The sequence below is a fragment of the Phacochoerus africanus genome, chromosome 1 (genome assembly GCF_016906955.1).
Source record: "Phacochoerus africanus isolate WHEZ1 chromosome 1, ROS_Pafr_v1, whole genome shotgun sequence".
Taxonomy (NCBI): Eukaryota; Metazoa; Chordata; class Mammalia; order Artiodactyla; family Suidae; genus Phacochoerus; species Phacochoerus africanus.
The window spans coordinates 239,338,933-239,356,508 of NC_062544.1; the positions used below are offsets into that span (position 1 = coordinate 239,338,933).

At 40.5% G+C, this 17,576-nt stretch overlaps 1 protein-coding gene across 2 annotated transcripts in view; it reads right to left on the reverse strand.

Moving 5' to 3' along the window:
* Positions 1-12,030, reverse strand: part of TBC1D23 (TBC1 domain family member 23) — a 66,281-nt gene extending 54,251 nt beyond the window's left edge. Inside the window, exon 1 of one of the 2 annotated variants that reach the window (XM_047793769.1) lies at positions 11,786-12,030. In XM_047793769.1, coding sequence (XP_047649725.1) covers positions 11,786-11,838 — 53 coding nt within the window. In that variant the 5' untranslated portion in view covers positions 11,839-12,030. The remainder of the gene's footprint in view (positions 1-11,785) is intronic. The other variant, XM_047793759.1, reaches the window with a different exon arrangement.
* Positions 12,031-17,576: the final 5,546 nt, after the last annotated feature.

Sequence of the window (17,576 nt, forward strand, 5' to 3'; positions counted from 1 at the left end):
ATATTCATTGATGTATGAATGGATAAACAAAACATGGTACACACACACACACACAAAATGGAATGTTAATCAGCCTTAAAAAGGAAGGAAATTCTGACACATGCTACAACACAAATGAACTCTGAAGGCAAATGCAAAGTGGAAAAAAAAAAGTCACAAAAGCGCAGAGTATATGATTCCATTTATATGAAGTACCTAAAATAGGTAAATTCATAGAAACAGAATATAGAACAGAGGTTATGAGGGGCTGGAGGTAAGGGGTAATGGGGAGCTATCATTTATTAGGTACAGAGTCTGTGGGATGATGAAAAAATCTGGAAATAGTGGTGATGATGGCACAACGTCAGGGAAGTACTTAATGTCACTGAACCATACACATTAAAATGATAAATTTTATGTAATGTATGTTTTACCACATTAAAAAAGGCAACAATAGGAGTTCCCATCATGGCACAGCAAAAACGAATCTGACCAGGAACTATGAGGTTGCAGGTTTAATCCCTGGCCTTGCTCAATGGGTTAAGGATCTGGCATTGCCGTGAGCTGTGGTGTAGGTTGCAGACTCAGCTCGGATCCTCCAATTTGACCCCTAGCCTGAGAACCCTCCATATGCTGCAGGAGCGACCCCATAAAGCAAAAAAATCAACAACAAAAGCTTGTAAATGAATATTATAACAGTACTATATTATTCATAACAGTCAAAAAGTAAACACAATCCAAATGTCCATCACCTGATGAATAAATGTGTATTCATCACTGGAACACTAAGCAATAAAAAGAAATCAAGTGTTGACAGCATGTAACACACGCATGAACCTTGAAAATTAGGCTCTGTGAAAGAAACTAGACACAAAAGCCACGTATTGCATAATTTCATTCACATGAAATGTCCAAAATAAGCAAATGTATAGAGGGTAGATCATTAGGGCCTGGGCTGACAGGAATAAGATTGACTGCTAATGGGTATGGCATTTCTTGGAGGGGTGGTGGTAATGAAAATATTCTCAGCTTAGATCGTGGTGATAACTGCTTAATTCTGGGAATATACTAAAAACACTGGACTGTACACTTTTTTTTGGTAGGGCTGCACGTGCAGCATATGGAAGTTCCTAGGCTAGGTGGTCAAATTGGAGCTGCAACTGCCAGCCTACACCACAGCCACAGCAACTTGGGATCCCAGCCAAATCTCCAATCTACACCATAGCTCATAGCAATTCCAGATCATTAACCCACTGAGCAAGGCCAGGGATCAAACCCGCATCCTCAGGGTTACTAGTTGGGTTCGTTTCCCCTAAGCCACAATGGGAACTTCTGGACTGTACACTTTAAACGGATATACTTTATGATTCATAAATTACAGTTCAATAAAAATGTCACAAAAAGTAACTGCATCAGAAAGAGTTTAGGAGCTCCCGTCTTTGGTACAGTGGTTAACGAATCCAAATAGGAACCATGAGGTTGGGGGTTCGATCCCTGGCCTGGCTCAGTGGGTTAAGGATCTGGTGTTGCCGTGAGCTGTGGTGTAGGTCACAGAGAAGCTCGGATCTGGCGTTGCTGTGGCTCTGGCCTAGGCCAGCGGCTACAGCTCCGACTGGACCCCTAGCCTGGGAACCTCCATATGCCACAGGAGCGACCCTAGAAAAAGGGAAAAATACATAAATAAATAAATAAATAAAAATTTTTAAATTAAAAAAAAAAAGAAAGAGTTTAAAGACTCTTTAATTCAGGGCTTTAAGAGGAAGCTATTGTGTCAAGCCCTCATTTACCATTTCAATGAAGGGAGTGTATCACTAGGAAGAGCCCAAGCCTCACCTTAAAGTTGTTAAGGGGCTAACAGCTTGCCTTGCCTCTTTAATTCCACAAATTGACAATACTTGTTTTCTAGGTTGGAAACAAACTGTTTTAGTTATGAAGCTTCTCACTCTATCAAGTAAGTTAACCTCACTAGTTTTCAAAATTCTTAAAATCTAATCCTTTCTGTAATCATTTTAAAAATCAAAGACATTTATAGTTTGAAAAGACCACTTAGGACCTAGAATACATACAATCATCTAAGTTAAATGCAGAGTACAGAGAAACTACAGAGAAAACCCAAATTACCAATGTTTTTAAAAATTATTTTTGTGTCTTAAAGTGGTCAGGGTCTAAGACACATTATTATTTGATTAAAATAAAAAGACAAATGCTGTACTGGAGGAAATCAATAGAAGTCCAATACCTGCTATGTAAACACCTTACACATGTTATTTCTACTGCATAGGATATTGTTTAAACCTCTGACTGCTAGCAGTAGTATAGTCATCCGTCTCTTGGTATCCATTGGGGAATGATTCCAGGACCCCCTGCAGATACTAAAATCCAAGGATGTTCAAATCCCTTATATAAAATGGCTTAGTAGTGAGACAAGTTGGGACCTGGGGCCCTTTGCTACAGTGCTTGTACCTGGACAAACATCTCTTCAATAAAATGCTAAGAAACTCAAAGGGACTAAAAATAACTATGTCCATGCCCATATTATGGGAACAAGATGGGGTAAATTATGGACAATAAGACACAAATAACACCAAAAAACCCAACTGCCGCTTTTGAAGAGCCAAGAGGAAAATCAGGATACCATGAGCAAAAATGGGGATACTGTGCACATGCGCCCTGCATATAACATCAACAATGGGGTGGGCGAAACCACATGAGCTATCGCTCTGGCCCAACTCCTGGAAACCAGCTTGCCCCTTTCCCACAGGAGCGAGCAAAGGGAGTTATTTGTTCTTGCTCCCTCTGCTGCAGCAGAGCCCCCAAATAAAGCCTTGCCTGAATTTCTTGTCTGGCCTCTTAGTAATTTCTATTCATTAAGGAAGACCAAGAACCCCGATCTGTAATAGTACAGTCAGCCTCTGTATTCCTGGGTTCTAAAACTACAGGTTCCAGAATTACCATCAGGCCCTGACTAGCATCCATGAGGACACACGTTCAATCCCTGGCCTTGCTCAGCTGTTTAAGGATCCGGCATTGCTATGAGCTGTGGTGCAGTCCGAAGACGAAGACGCACCTTGGATCTGGCATTGCTGTGGCTGTGGTGTAAGCTGCAGTTACAGCTCCAATTGGACCCCTAGCTTGGGAACCTCCAGATGCTTCGGGTGTGGTCCTAAAAAGACAACAAACAACAAAAATAAACGGGAGCTAATTAAACTTAAAAGTTTTTGCACAGCAAAGGAAACCCTAAACAAAACAAAAAGACAACCCACAGAACGGGCAGAAAATATTTACAAATGAAGTGACTAACAAGGGATTAATCTCCAAAATACATATACTCACCTGCAGCTCAATACCAAAAAAAAAAAACAAACAACCCCATCAAAAAATGGGCAGAACATCTAAACAGACAATTCTCCAAAGAAGACATATAGATGGCTAAAAAACACATGAAACGATGTTCAATGTCACTGATTATTAGAGAAATGCAAATAAAAACTACTATAAGGTACCACCCTCCACCAGCCAGAACGCTGTCATCAAAAAGTCTACAAACAATAAACACTGGAGAGGGTGTGGAGGAAAGGGATCCCTCTTATACTGCTGGTGGGATTGTAAATTGCTGCAACCACTATGGGAAACAGTATGGAGACCCCTCAAAAAAATAAAAATTGAATTACAATATCATCCAGCAATCCCACTCTTGGGCATCTATCCAGTGAAAGCCATGACTCGAAAAGATGCATGTACCCCAATGCTCACTGCAGCACTATAAACAATAGCCAAGACATGGAAGCAACCTAAATGTGCATCACCAGAGGAGTGGATAAAGAAGATGTGGTACATATACACAACGTATGTATATACAATATTCTCAGCCATAAAAAGGAATGAAATAATGGCATTTGAAGCAACACGGATGGATCTAGAAATTATCATGCTAAGTGAAGTTAGACAGACAGTGAGATACAAACATCATATGCTTATATGTGGAATCTAAAAAAAGGATACAATGAATTTATTTGCAGAAAAGAAAATGACTCACAGACTTTGAAAAACTCATGGTTACCAAAGGAGACAAGTTGTGGTGGGGAGGAATGGGCTGGGAGTTTGGGATGGAAATGTTGTAAAATTAGGTTGTGATAATGGCTGTACAACTATAAAATACAATAAAATTCACTAAATTAAAAAAAATGACAGGTCACCCTGCCCTTGTATACAATACACCCAGGCACAAGCTTCTGATCAATTACTTAAAACTCAAAAATGGCCAACTAACTAGTTGTGAGCAAACTGTGTAACAATGAGTCAGAGTGGCAAATTGCCCTTGTGGAGTTGTGGTTTCATGATTTAATTTGTGCCATTACTTCTGGTTATTTCTTAATGCCCAGGTTATGAGATATCAGCACCAAAGCTTTGTCTGAACTTATGTGCTACTACTGTTAGCACACCTGTTACAAATTACTACCACACCAAAACTCCTTACTTTGTTCCTAAATATTTTGTGTGATATTTGTCAGAAATGGAAATAGGGGAGTTCCCTGCTGGCCTAGTGGTTAAGAACTCAGTGTTGTCACTGCTGTGGCTCAGGTTTGAACCCTGGCTGGAGAACTTCCGCATGCACGCACAGCTAAAAGAAAAAGAAAAGAAAAACAAAGAAAGGGAAATAAGAGAGCTTTGTTACAGATTCACTTGTACAGTAGATATGGATGGAATTCAATGACCATGCAATTTACTGTTGTTATTATTTGTTTTGTTTAGTTTTGGGGAGTTTTTTTTAGCCATACTCGCTGCAAGTGGAAGTTCTCAGGCCAGGGATCAAACTCGCATCACAGCAGCAACCCATGTTGCTGCACTGACAAGGCCAGATCCCTAATCCACTGAGCCACAAAAGAACTCTACTATGCAAATTAAATATCAATCCCAAACTATCAAAACATTTTAACAACAAATAGTATGATGACACATTGGAAATAAACATGACACCTTACAGTCCATAAGAGCAAAATTTGTTAACTGTGAAATCTTGAAGTTACAGTATTTTAACACAATGCATATTCGAATGCTAAGGGGGGAAACACCTCATTCACCAGCTTTAAAAATAATAATAATAATAATGAAATGGTGTATCAGGATTAGATCCACAACAGCAGCTTTGTGAGACTTCCTTATCAAAGTAATCCTCTGAACAATCTGTGTTTAACCAGGATCTTGGCCAACTAAAGAAGGCGTTAAATCAAGTCCTCTTGGCTTGACAGAACAAAAAAATATGACAACTACAATATCTTAGCACTGTGCAGTAGGCAAAGGAGACAGAGATCACAGAATGCTGTTCTGTAAACTGCTAAAATTAACTATAGTACAAATGGAACAGATGCTTTAAATTTTCATGTACTTATTTTTGATCCATAATCCATGTAGATCAGATTGCATGGGCATACTAATGGTGCCCCTTCTTCTGATAAGAAAAAACTCAGGAATTTTTCTGTAAACATTAAAAAAAAAAAAAACTGTTCAAACTTTATCATACGTTTAATGCTGCAATGCATTATGCAATGCATAACCTTTGTTACAAAATGAAAGAATATCTCCTCTACTAATGAGAAGTTAACTTTAGAGAGTGCTCTATACCCTTTTCCTCTTCATGCTTCCTCAAAATAAAAAATCCCCAACACATTGTTCCTTTCTATACATACAAGGTAACTTCTAGCACTTTTAATGCAGAAAAAAATGCATCAGGTTTTTTTCCCCAACCCCAACCCCTCCAACCAAAGCACTAATGTGGAAACTGAAAGAGTTTATATCCTTTGCCTCAAGGAAAGAATGGGATGAAAACAGCACAACACCAAACACATAATAATCTGTTTCTACTACAAATTTCCACCTAACTTAAAAATGAAGTAAGCAATACCACCAATTCCACCAATATTTCTTTTCTTGAAACTATCATTTTGGAAAGTAAAGGAATAATTATTATAAATGAGGTGACAATATTTTGCAACATTTGGGCAATTCTTTCAAAAGGTATTCTACCAATGGAGATCATAGTTTGGCAAAGAAATGCATAATGTGCTTATTTTTTTAATCTAAATTCCAACCATCAGCGATAACTTATTCAATAAAAAAGACAGCATTTATTTTCATGTCAGTGGTTATATCTAAGTGGAATCTACAAAATAAACTCAAGAATGTTTGGTATTCAATTGCATACTTATACGACATGAATTCATCCTTCTATGTGTCATTTTTATACTTCAAAACAGTGACTAGATTCTTTAAAGAGAGACAATAACTACAAGGAAGCTATTTTAAAAGCAAGCTTCTTATTTCTCCAACATCACTGAATAAAAACAAAACAATTACTGAGATGATAAAGTTATTAAAACTGTAACTGTTTACATATTTGTTTTTTGGCCACACTCATAGCACATGAAAGTTCCTGGCCCAGGGATTAAACCCAAGTCACAGCAGTGACAATGCTGAGTCCTTAACCAGGGAACTCCTAAATGTTCTAACTAAATATTACTGTTGTGCCCTAACTGTAAATAAGTAAATTAAAATAAATTATAATTTTATTTTCATATGACATAGGTACATATAGTATAACTGTATTACTTATATATTTATATTGTTTAACATATAGTTATATACATTTATTTAAATACACACCATATATTAAATTATCTAGATTAACTAGATATACCTAGATGATACTGTAACCATAATATCATAAGATCAAAACTAACCTATTTAAGTGATTTTTAGCAAAGAGGTATGAGAACACATTACGCTAATCAGAGAGATACAAAGTTATAGTATATAATGCTCTGTATCACATCCGAGCACATCAATTATGAACTGTCCCTTTTTGTGGATGCAAAAAAGACAATGTGGTACACAACTTATGCATACCCTTAGGGTCTTGTAAATGCCATGGATAATACACACATACCTTAACAAAGCACACCTTTGAATATTACATCTTTCAAAACAGTTTACGATAGAGTACAGGATTAGCATATTTTTAACTGGGCTCTCTCTAGCTGTCTGTTAAAGTTATTTGATAACTACACGACATATAGGCAATCAACTTTAGAAAGAGCTCAGGGCTTCAACAGCCATGAGTTTAAGTCCCAGACTTTCTACTAACTGGGTCTCTTTTCTAACCTTCCTAAGCCTTTTCCCTCATCAAAAAAGCCTTTTCTCTCAACAAAAAAAAGAACAAAAATTCATAATTTCCCTTTCTCGTAGAATTGTTTTAAGAGCCAAAGTGAGATAGTATATATAAGCATTACATAAAGGATAAAGCTCTATGCAAATATATAGCATTTTCTTAAAGTTTCTCACTGAAATATTAAATAACACCATAGCTACTAGGTTTTTTTTGGTGGTTTTTTGGTTTTTTGTTTTTTTTTTTTGTCTTTTTGCCATTTCTTGGGCCGCTCCCGCGGCATATGGAGGTTCCCAGGCTAGGGGTTGAATCAGAGCTGTAGCTGCCAGCCTACGCCAGAGCCACAGCAACGCCGATCCGAGGCGAGTCTGCAACCTATACCACAGCTCACTGCAACGCTGGATCCTTAACCCACTGAGCAAGGCCAGGGATCGAATCCACAACCTCATGGTTCTTAATTGGATTTGTTAACCACTGAGCCACGACAGGAACTCCTCGATCAGGTTTTAAACGTTTCAATTTTTTTCTAAAGCATTGTATAGCATCCTGAATACAACTAGTATTTAGTTAATGTTTGCTGAAAGAGTTAGGAATGCTTTCCTAACCTCTGTTTTGCTTTTTGATACATGTGGGGGGGCACTGTCTTTGGTTTATACCAAGTAGAATCCACATTTCACCATAAGCAGCAGAAATGATTTGCCAAGCAGCCATTATCAATTCTGTTCAGAAGACACCTACTCATGAGTTGGCTGTGTATTGCAGTACACTTAACTGGTGCTTCACAATTACTTGAATTGCCACACTGTACCTAAATAGAGAATGCACCTGTACTCTCAGCAGTAACTACAAATAAATGGAAATAAATTAACCCAATACATTTCTTCACTATGCAAAAAAATTACTAACTCTTACCTGTGAATATTAGAATATCCACAGGAATAAAATCCTAGAAGTGAATTATTATTTAGGAATTACCTCCAAAGACAGTAAAATCTGAATTACAACATTATAGCATAAACAAAATAAGTCTTCATAATTTCTATTTTTTGTCTGCCCTCTACCTACAGTTTACAAAATGAAACAGTGTCATTTAAAAACCCATAATTTGGAGTTTCTGTTGTGGCTCAGCAGGTTAAGAACCCAACAGAGTGTCTGTGAGGATTTGGGTTGGATCCCTGGCCTCACCCAATGGGTTAAGGATCTGGCGTTGCTGTGAGCTGTGCCATTGGTAACAGACGCGGCTCAGTTCCCACATTGCTGTGGCTGTGGTGTAGGCGGGCAGCTGCAGCTCCCATTTCAACCCCTAGCGGGAGAACTTCCATATGCCACAGGTCTTAAAAAGTCCTTAAAAAAAAAAAGAAAAAGAAAGAAAGAAACGAAAGAAAGAAAAGAAAAAAAAGAACCCTAACTCAAATCAATACAGTTCATTTTCTCTTCATTTTCTGTAAGGTAATATTTAGTCCTCCCAGAACTACAAGCTGTCAATATTCTTAAGGAGTGGGTTTCATCCTCTTTCATATTAAATGTATTTCCTGTATATCATGTCTGAAATTGCAATCACCTACTCCTAAAGTGATATATTTTAAATCTCTATTTCAATGCTTATAAGATGGAAGCACTGAGAGTACTGTTTACAAAGTGCACAAAACTTTGAAAAAGACCCCATTATTCTCAAAACAATTCCTATTCACATCTCAAATTAATAGAAGCTTCTTTATGGAACTGATATTCCTACAATTTTAGGGAAAGTTTAGAAGCAATTTAAGAAGACTTGTACAAAAATTTTTAACTAAGCAAATTCAAAATACAAACAGTTTCACAATTAATGTGTATAGCAAAAAAAATGTTTTAAATCATGACTTTAAATCTTAAGGAATTATTTCAGAAAGGAAAGCCTCAGAAAATCAAAGTGTATATTCGATTCCCAAAGCTGGTTTCTTCAATACCAAGAATAATGAACTCTGAATTGCATTAATTTATTTTCAAACCTGTAGCTTACATTAACTTTTTAATTAAATTTAAATCATTTCAAACTGTAATATTTTTACAAGAATTTCTCCATGCCCTCTGAGCCTACAAGCTGAAAGCTTGCACTTTCATATAGTTTGAGAGCTGAGGCAGTTTCTGACAACCTTGGCTTTCCATTTAAAAAAAATGACCATGACCATTACACCAGCAATTACACAACTCACAAAAACAGTGGAGTAAGAGAATGTATATGAAATGACAACTTAGTATGTTACTGCACAGGATATTACAGAAGTCTATTCATTCACGAACACATCCAGACAATAAACATTTACTGAGCGACCTGCTAACAGCCACTGCCCATGAGAAGTAGTTCACTATCTAAAGAGCAATGATAAAACATGCAATCAGACAAATTTTACAGCATAATTATGTAATATATATATAAATGTTTGGGTTTTTTTTTTTTTCTTTTTGTTTTGTTGTTGTTGTTGTTGTTGCTATTTCTTGGGCCGCTCCCGTGGCATATGGAGGTTCCCAGGTTAGGGGCTGAATTGGAGCTGTAGCCACCGGCCCACGCCAGAGCCACAGCAACGCAGGATCCGAGCCGCGTCTGCAACCTACACCACAGCTCATGGCAACGCCGGATCGTTAACCCACTGAGCAAGGGCAGGGACGGAACCCGCAACCTCATGGTTCCTAGTCGGATTCGTTAACCACTGCGCCACGACGGGAACTCCTATAAATGTGTTTGTTGATTTAATATAACATATAGTATAGAGAGATAAATTTCTCTGACCAATTCATTCTGTGACATACATTATCTAGAACCCTGATAACTAGAGTAGGGTCCATGAACCAGAAATGTCATCACCCAGGAGCTAGTCAGTCAGTCCCAAGAAAATCTACTGAATCCGAATCTGCATTTTAACAAGATCTCCAGGTAATCCCAATGCACATTTAAATTATGAGAAGCATTTATCTAGAACATAATTACAATGATTATGTTGAAATGTTTCTTTTTAGTTTTTAATGTAGTTCCTAGAAAATTTTAAATTACATATGTGGCTCACATTACACTTCTATTGAAAAGTGCTGGCCTAAATCCTACTCATTTTTTCAAGGCCTAATTCAAACATGTCTGCCTCATGAAGTTTACCCCAAGAACTACAAGTCGACTTGGTTTCTGTCTCCCTGAACACTCATAATATTTTCATTCACATTTCCAAAGAACCCAAACAATTTTACCTCCTTAGCAAGTGTATCTGTTACAGCTCCTTAACTCCAAGATAAGCAAACTTAGAAAATAAACTATATCTAACTATAAGTTTTCATCCACCTTGGAGAGTGCATGTACTAAGGCGATGCTTGCTATCTGCCAAATGAGAGGTGAATTTCTCAATTATTACACTATCTATCCCTCTCAATGACTTACACTTCTTTTACAAATGTCCAGGATTATTTTTAGGCAGAGAGAGTGCCAGTGAGCTGTATATGTATAATAGAAGCAAGCAAATCTAAAACTATCTAATACATGCTGTCAATACACTTAAATCCATTTTAAGTAAGTAAAAACTCGACAAGCTTCTAAAGGTTTTGCTTTTTAAAAATGACGTTAGCTTTAAAAGTGTTTTGGGAAGATTTCAAAAGTAGCAGACTTTTCCAGAGATTAACGACACTCTGTGACTAAAGTCTGCCAAAAAATTGCTGGACGGAGTTCCCGTCGTGGCTCAGCGGGACAAATCCAACTAGGAACCATGAGGTTGAGGGTTCGATCCCTGGCCTTGCTCAGTGGGTTAAGGATCCGGCGTTGCCATGAGCTGTGGTGTAGGTCGCAGACGTGGCTTGGATCCCACGTTGCTGTGGCTCTGATGTAGGCCGGTGGCTACAGCTCCGATTCAACCCCTAGCCTGGAAACCTCCATATGCCGCGGGAGCGGCCCCCAAAAATGGCAAAAAGACAAAAAAAAAGAAAAAAAATTTGCTGGAGGTCCTCACCACAACCCCCAGTATAAATCAGGTAAGCATGAAAAGGCCTGGGCGGAGCAAGAGCGATGTCCTACATCGCAACCCAAGCTCTGAAATAGAGCTGTAGGGAAAGTGGTAGGAAGGGAAAAAACTTGTGTGAAAGAGACGAAAGATAGAAACTACTGGAACGTAAAATGAGAAATAAAAACTAGGACAAAAAATACCTCAATTATGTGTGAGGGATCCTCCCTAGGTGTATTTCTCAACCTCTGAACCCTCGGGCAAAGGTCGGGTTAGCAATTTCAAGTGGTCTTTTCTTCAAGTATTCAGGTGCCTCAGATCTCCATACGCTAAACTTCTCTCCTAACCAGCCTAATGTAACTCTTCGGAGGCAGGAACTCCGGCCAAACCAAGCCCTGAAGCCACATATCTCCAACATGTTTTGGAAAGCGGTGGACGAAAATGGAAGGCTGAAGTGAGGCCCAGCTCCTGGACGACACTCCCCTCCCTACGAGTCCAGCCTGAGACCCCTGGGCAGGACAGGACTGCCAGAGGGGACCCGGCGGGCAGAGGGGGCGGGGCAGGGCGCCGGACTCGCAGGACTGGTCTTCCCGTTCCATACCGGCGCCTGCTGGTTCCTCGGGACCGGCAAAGTGGTGACAAGGAAGAATAGAGGGGCAGTGCGAACCAGCCCGGGGCTTTCACTCACCAGCCGTCGCCGCTCGACGTTGGCGGTGGCGGGACCTCTTCTCCTTCCGCCATTGCTATTGACGTCCACGTCACTTTGCCGAAAAGTGGACCCGGCGCCGAGACCGACTGAAACCCAATGTCGCAAAAGGGCCTCGGAAGTCTGGGACTGAGCTTCTGGATGAGGGAAAGGAAGACTGGAGGAACTCAACGTCACGACGTCCCGAGGGCGAAAGGCAGCTTGGAGGAGGAGACTCGGTGAGGCGCTGCTCCGCCAAAGACTACGTGTCCCAGGATGCCGCAGGGCCTGGACCGTGCGCAGTGGGCGGGGCTTGGTGAGGGCCTGCGCCCCAGTAGGAGGCCTTGTGAGCGTCGCTTCTTGGCGTCCACTTAGCGTCTTCATTCCGTCTTGGCGTCCTACTTGAAGTCAGATTTGAGAGGCCTAGAGAGTGGGGAGAGGAGGCGAGGTGAGAAGTCCACAGGGACGGTGGAGAGAGGAGAGTCATATATGAACTATTTCCTAGATTAACAGTTGTGTTTGAGAGAGTGGGATGTGAGGAAAAGTCACAACCACCCCTCTTTGTGGGGCACGGTCACACGTACAAATGGTGACCACATACTTGCTGTCTGAATAGAAGTCGTATTAAAAAAAAAAAAAAAAAGCGCTAAACAGTAAAGGAAATCTGCTCCAGCCGCCCACCTTTGTAAACATACCTTTCTAATATGGAAGATCAAGTCCAAATTTAGAATTCCGGAACTCTGTGGAGTTGCAGGCAGGGATCACTGCCACGTTTCTTCTCTTCCCGCGCCACTTCCCCCTTCACTCCAAATGGGAGGACACCACGGCCTCCACATCCAAGCTCAGTCCACACCATCACCACCAAAGCACCAGCTTTTTGTTTCCTCTTGACCACCCCTGGGCCTAACAGTAGACATGAGTTCAGGAGGTTGGACCTAGGGAGATGCTTTTGCAAATCCTGGACCCAATGCTCTTGAAATAGAGCCACATGTATCAATATAGATAATCTGGAAAATATGTTAAAAGAACAGAACAGACTGCAGAAGGGCAGATAAAGTACAGTGTCATATTGGGTGTTAAAAATAGGCAACATGGGAGTTCCTACTGTGGCTCAGTGGTAACCAACCCCACTGGTATCCATGAGGAAGTGAGTTCAATCCCTGGCCTTGCTCAGCGGATTAAGGATCTGGTGCTGCCATGAGCTGTGGTGTAGGTGGTAGACATGGCTCGGACCTGGTGTTGCTGTGGCTGTGGTGTAGGCCAGAGGCTACAGCTCGTATTGGCCCCTAGCCTGGGAATTTCCACATGCCTGGGGTGTAGCCCTTAAAAAAAAAAAAAAAAAAAAGGGGCAGCACAATGTATTTATTAATAGATGCATATATGCTTTTTAGAAATGCACCAGAATGATATATTAGAAAAATCAGAAGGGCAGTTCTCAAGGATAAACACAGCCAGACATTAGTTAAAGCAGCAAAAACAGTTTGACAGTAGGGGAAAGGACTGAGCTCCATCCTGATTTGTTCAGAGATGATTAGGGGTTTTAAAGGGAGAATGAGCCAGCAGGGAGATCGGGACTCATTAGAGTTACACAAGTGAAAAATGACAAAGCCTTGGTCAGTGTAATTGTGTCTAGGCCAGCTGTATCTGCTAGCTGGCAATTTTTGAGTTTAGGATTCTTCCCTCCCACAGAAACTGGGAGGCAGAGATCCTGTCCTTCCTGATGATTGAATACATTTCAAAGGAATAGCTCTCAGGTCCTTGAGAAGGACACTTCTAAGTTCAAGATACATATTCACAATTGCAAGCTCTTTCTAGTAAACACGCCAGGAGAGGTCAGTATTTTTCATCAGGTGTTGGCTAGGTCAAACAGTAAATTCTCCAAGCAGACAATGAGCTTTCTCAATCAGGTCTTTAATGAGATTCAGTAGGGACTAGGGTCATCTTAGGGACACAGCCTTAAGTTGCTAAAAACCATGCTAGAATTTGATCAAGTCTCAGTGCACGGGTTCGGACAGAGTTGTTATGTGCTGGAAAGTTCTGCAGTTCTCACAGTTACATCTGTGGGAAGGGAGGAAATAGCTTCAATTACGTTTTTAATATTGTGTTTCTAAAGAGCTGAGAAGTGGCTATGTATGTTCAGTATTTATAGAGTCAACACTTTGGAATCTAAAATGTTTCATAATTTTAAAAACTATTTGACTAAATAAGCACAAAGCATAGTACAGCTCTTTCATTTACAACCAAAAGTATGTTCATTCTCTTCCAAAGGGGAGATAATACAGAGCCACATTATCACACCCACTTCTGAGCCCAGGATCTCTGCATGATGTTCAAGCCCTCTCCGGGGAAAATTTCTTTTAACATGGAATGAGAGTTTAGATGACAGCTTCAAAAAGAATAAAAGGCATGAATCTAGGTCACATTACCATCCTGATATTCAGGACCTCTGCTGGATCCCTTCAGTTGCTGTCAGTGGGTTTTCAGAAGCTTTTCTAAAATGGTTTTTAAAACTATTAAGTGAGGAGTTCCCATCGTGGCGCAGCAGAAACAAATCCAACTAGGAACCATGAGGTTTTGAGTTCGATCCCTGGCCTCGCTCAGTGGGTTAAGGATCCAGCGTTGCCATGAGCTGTGGTGTAGGTTCCAGATTTGGCTCGGATCTGGCGTTGCTGTGGCTGTGGAGTAGGCCTGTGGCTACAGCTCCGATTAGACCCCTAGCCTGGGAACCTCCATATGCCGCGGGTGCAGCCCTGAAAAAGACAAAAAGACAAAAAAACAAAAACAAACTATTAAGTCAGTGACATGACAAGCAGTTGTTCATTGGTTAAGGTGATTCTAACCCTCAATTGTAATTCATTCAGAGTGTAATTAAACCACTGACTGCTTTATACTCCATGTGGTAAAAATATTATTCCATTAAAAATATATTACTTGACATTTTCAAGCAGTTCTTCCTTTTCCAGAAGTAAAGTAGAACCTTCCGACTTTCATTCTCTTTAGTAGGGACAGGGTCAGCTCCATATGGCTTGCAACCTGTGGAACAACACAAGATGCCGTGCTTAAAAAGGGCCCTGAACTTGGTTTAGTGCTCTGCTATTGCTGTCTTGAAATTTCTTAGTAATTTTGGAACAGCCCCTCATTTTTTTTGCACAACCCCCCCCCACAAATTATGTAGCCATTCTTAGATAGGGTCACTCTGAAATTGATATATACCCCTTAGGGACAAGATTTCAATTGAAATTGTTTAGTGATGATATCTTCTGGAGTATTTATATCATTTGTTCCTTACACATCAAACCATTCTATGTCATACTGAATATTCACTCTGAAGTCATGATATTCACCAAGATGACATCCTCCTTCTCCAGTGGGAATTCGAGGAATCTGGTTGTTAGGTGAAGTCCTCAAAACTCGGTATGAGGTGCCTCTTTTTTTTTAATTTTTATTATTTTTATTTATTTATTTTTTCCTCCGTACAGCATGGGGACCAAGTTACACATAGATGTATACATACTTTTTCCTCTCGTTGTGTTTTTTGGTTTTGTTTGTTTGTTTGTTTTGGTCTTTTGTCTTTTCAGGGTCGCACTTGCAGCATATGGAAGTTCCCAGGCTAGAGGATGAATCGGAGCTACAGCTGCCAGTCTACACCACAGCCACAGCAACGCAGGATCCAGAACCCACTGAGCAAGGCCAGGGATCAAACCTGCATCCTCATGGATCCTAGTTGGATTCATTAACCACTGAACCACAATGGGAACTCCTGGTTCCTCTTTCTTGAACAGGTTCCACTGGCTAACTCTGCAGTGTTTGCTTATGTTTTGCTTGTTGACATCGTAGTTACTGCAGATCTCAATGGTACTTGAGTCCTGATAAGCCCTTTCTCCTTTTTCTCTTCCTCTGGATAGGGGTCATCCACTCCGCCCCTTCACCTTGCCTTGTTCTCTGAAAGGACAAACACCATACCAGTTTGTTGATCTCCAGGCTACTGAATTAGTGCAGACCCCCTGATTGATGAGTTTCCTGATAAGTCCTTCTTGTTTGTCCACATTTTCCCCAACACGCCTCAATTCCTGAGATGACAAGGATATTACACATTATTTCTAACTGCTTACAAGTTTTTATGGGTGTAACTTTCTGAGTATTTCTGTGCTTTAAAAAAAATTTTAAAGTCGTGCCATTTACCTGGATTGTTATGAGTTTAAAAATAATATAAGCATGGGATTACAAGTGAATTTGTTAAATTCTATTAGTGAATCCCTGCTTTTTAAAAAAAGAAAACACTTGGGAGTCCCCTGGTGGCTCAGTGGGTTAAGGATCTGGCATTGTCAGTGCTGTGGCTCTGGTTACTGCCATGGCACAGGTTTGATCCCTGGCCTGGGAAGTTGTGCATGCCACAGGTACAACCAAAAAATAAAAAAATAATTTAAAAAGTGCTAAAGAAGATTTCATTATGAAATCATCTCCCTGTATGTTTTTACATTACTTTTTTCTTCTAGTTATAAGATTTTTATTAATGATACTAGGAGCTCTCTCTGCTTTTATGTATCCTTATATCTTTCTGGAGCAGGAGGAGTCAGAATCTTTTTTTTTCCATAGACCTAGTGCTGTGCTAAGGTGATGCTAATAGTGGTGACCATCTGGATCTGTGCACAATGCAGCCATTCCAAGATGTGTCTTCAAGAAGGTACATCCTATCATTTACATATGATGGGTTATATGCCTGCACTTCTGCAGTTATTTTTATTCCCACGCCTAAATAGGGAGGTGTAGTATTATTTCATGTTATCTTGGATAAAATCAAATTGCATTTTTATAAAGGGAAAATTAAAGTTTCTTGGTTTTGTTTTTGTTTTAGGCTGCACCCATGGTATATGGAAGTTCCTGGGCCAAAGATCAAAACCGAGCCGCATTTGCAGCCTACACCACATCTGTGGCAATGCTGGATCCTTAATCCACTGAGCCAGGGGGAGGACAGAACCAGCAATGTCACAGAGAAAAGCCAGCTCATTAACCCACTGTGCCACAGTGGGAACTCCCAAAGTTTCTTGGTTGTTGGTGTTTTTGTTTTTAATATAGGTCTGCACACACAGCACATGGAGATTCCCAGGCTAGGGGTCGAAACAGAGCTACCGCTGCCAGTCTATGCCACAGCCACAGCAACACCAGATCCAAGCTGCATCTGCGACCTACACCATAGCCCCACCCAGATGTTTAACCCACGGGTGGGGCCAGGGATCGAACCTGCCACCTCCTGGATACCGAGCCACAATGGGACCTCCAGTTTCTTTTGTTTTGTTTTTTATTTATGTATTTTTAATCTTGGCATTCCTTTATTACCCTTTTTTATTTCATTTATTTTTTTATTTTTTATTTATTTATTTTTTTGTCTTTTCCAGGGCCACACCTGCAGCACATGGAGGTTCCCAGGTTAGGGGTTTAATCTGCCAGCCTACACCAGAGTCACAGCAACGCAGGATCCGAGCCACGTCTGCAACTTACACCACAGCTCACGGCAACGCCAGATCCTTAACCCACTGAGCAAGGCCAGGGATCAAACCCACAACATTATGGTTCCTAGTCGGATTTGTTAACCACTGAGCAACGACGGGAACTCCTATTACCCTTTTTTTTTTGTCTTTTTGCTTTTTCTTGGGCCGCTCCCGCGGCATATGGAGGTTCCCAGGCTAGGCATCTAATGGAAGCTGTAGCCACCAGCCTATGCCAGAGCCACAGCAACGCAGGATCCGAGCCGCGTCTGCGGCCTACACCGCAGCTCACGGGCAATGCCAGATCC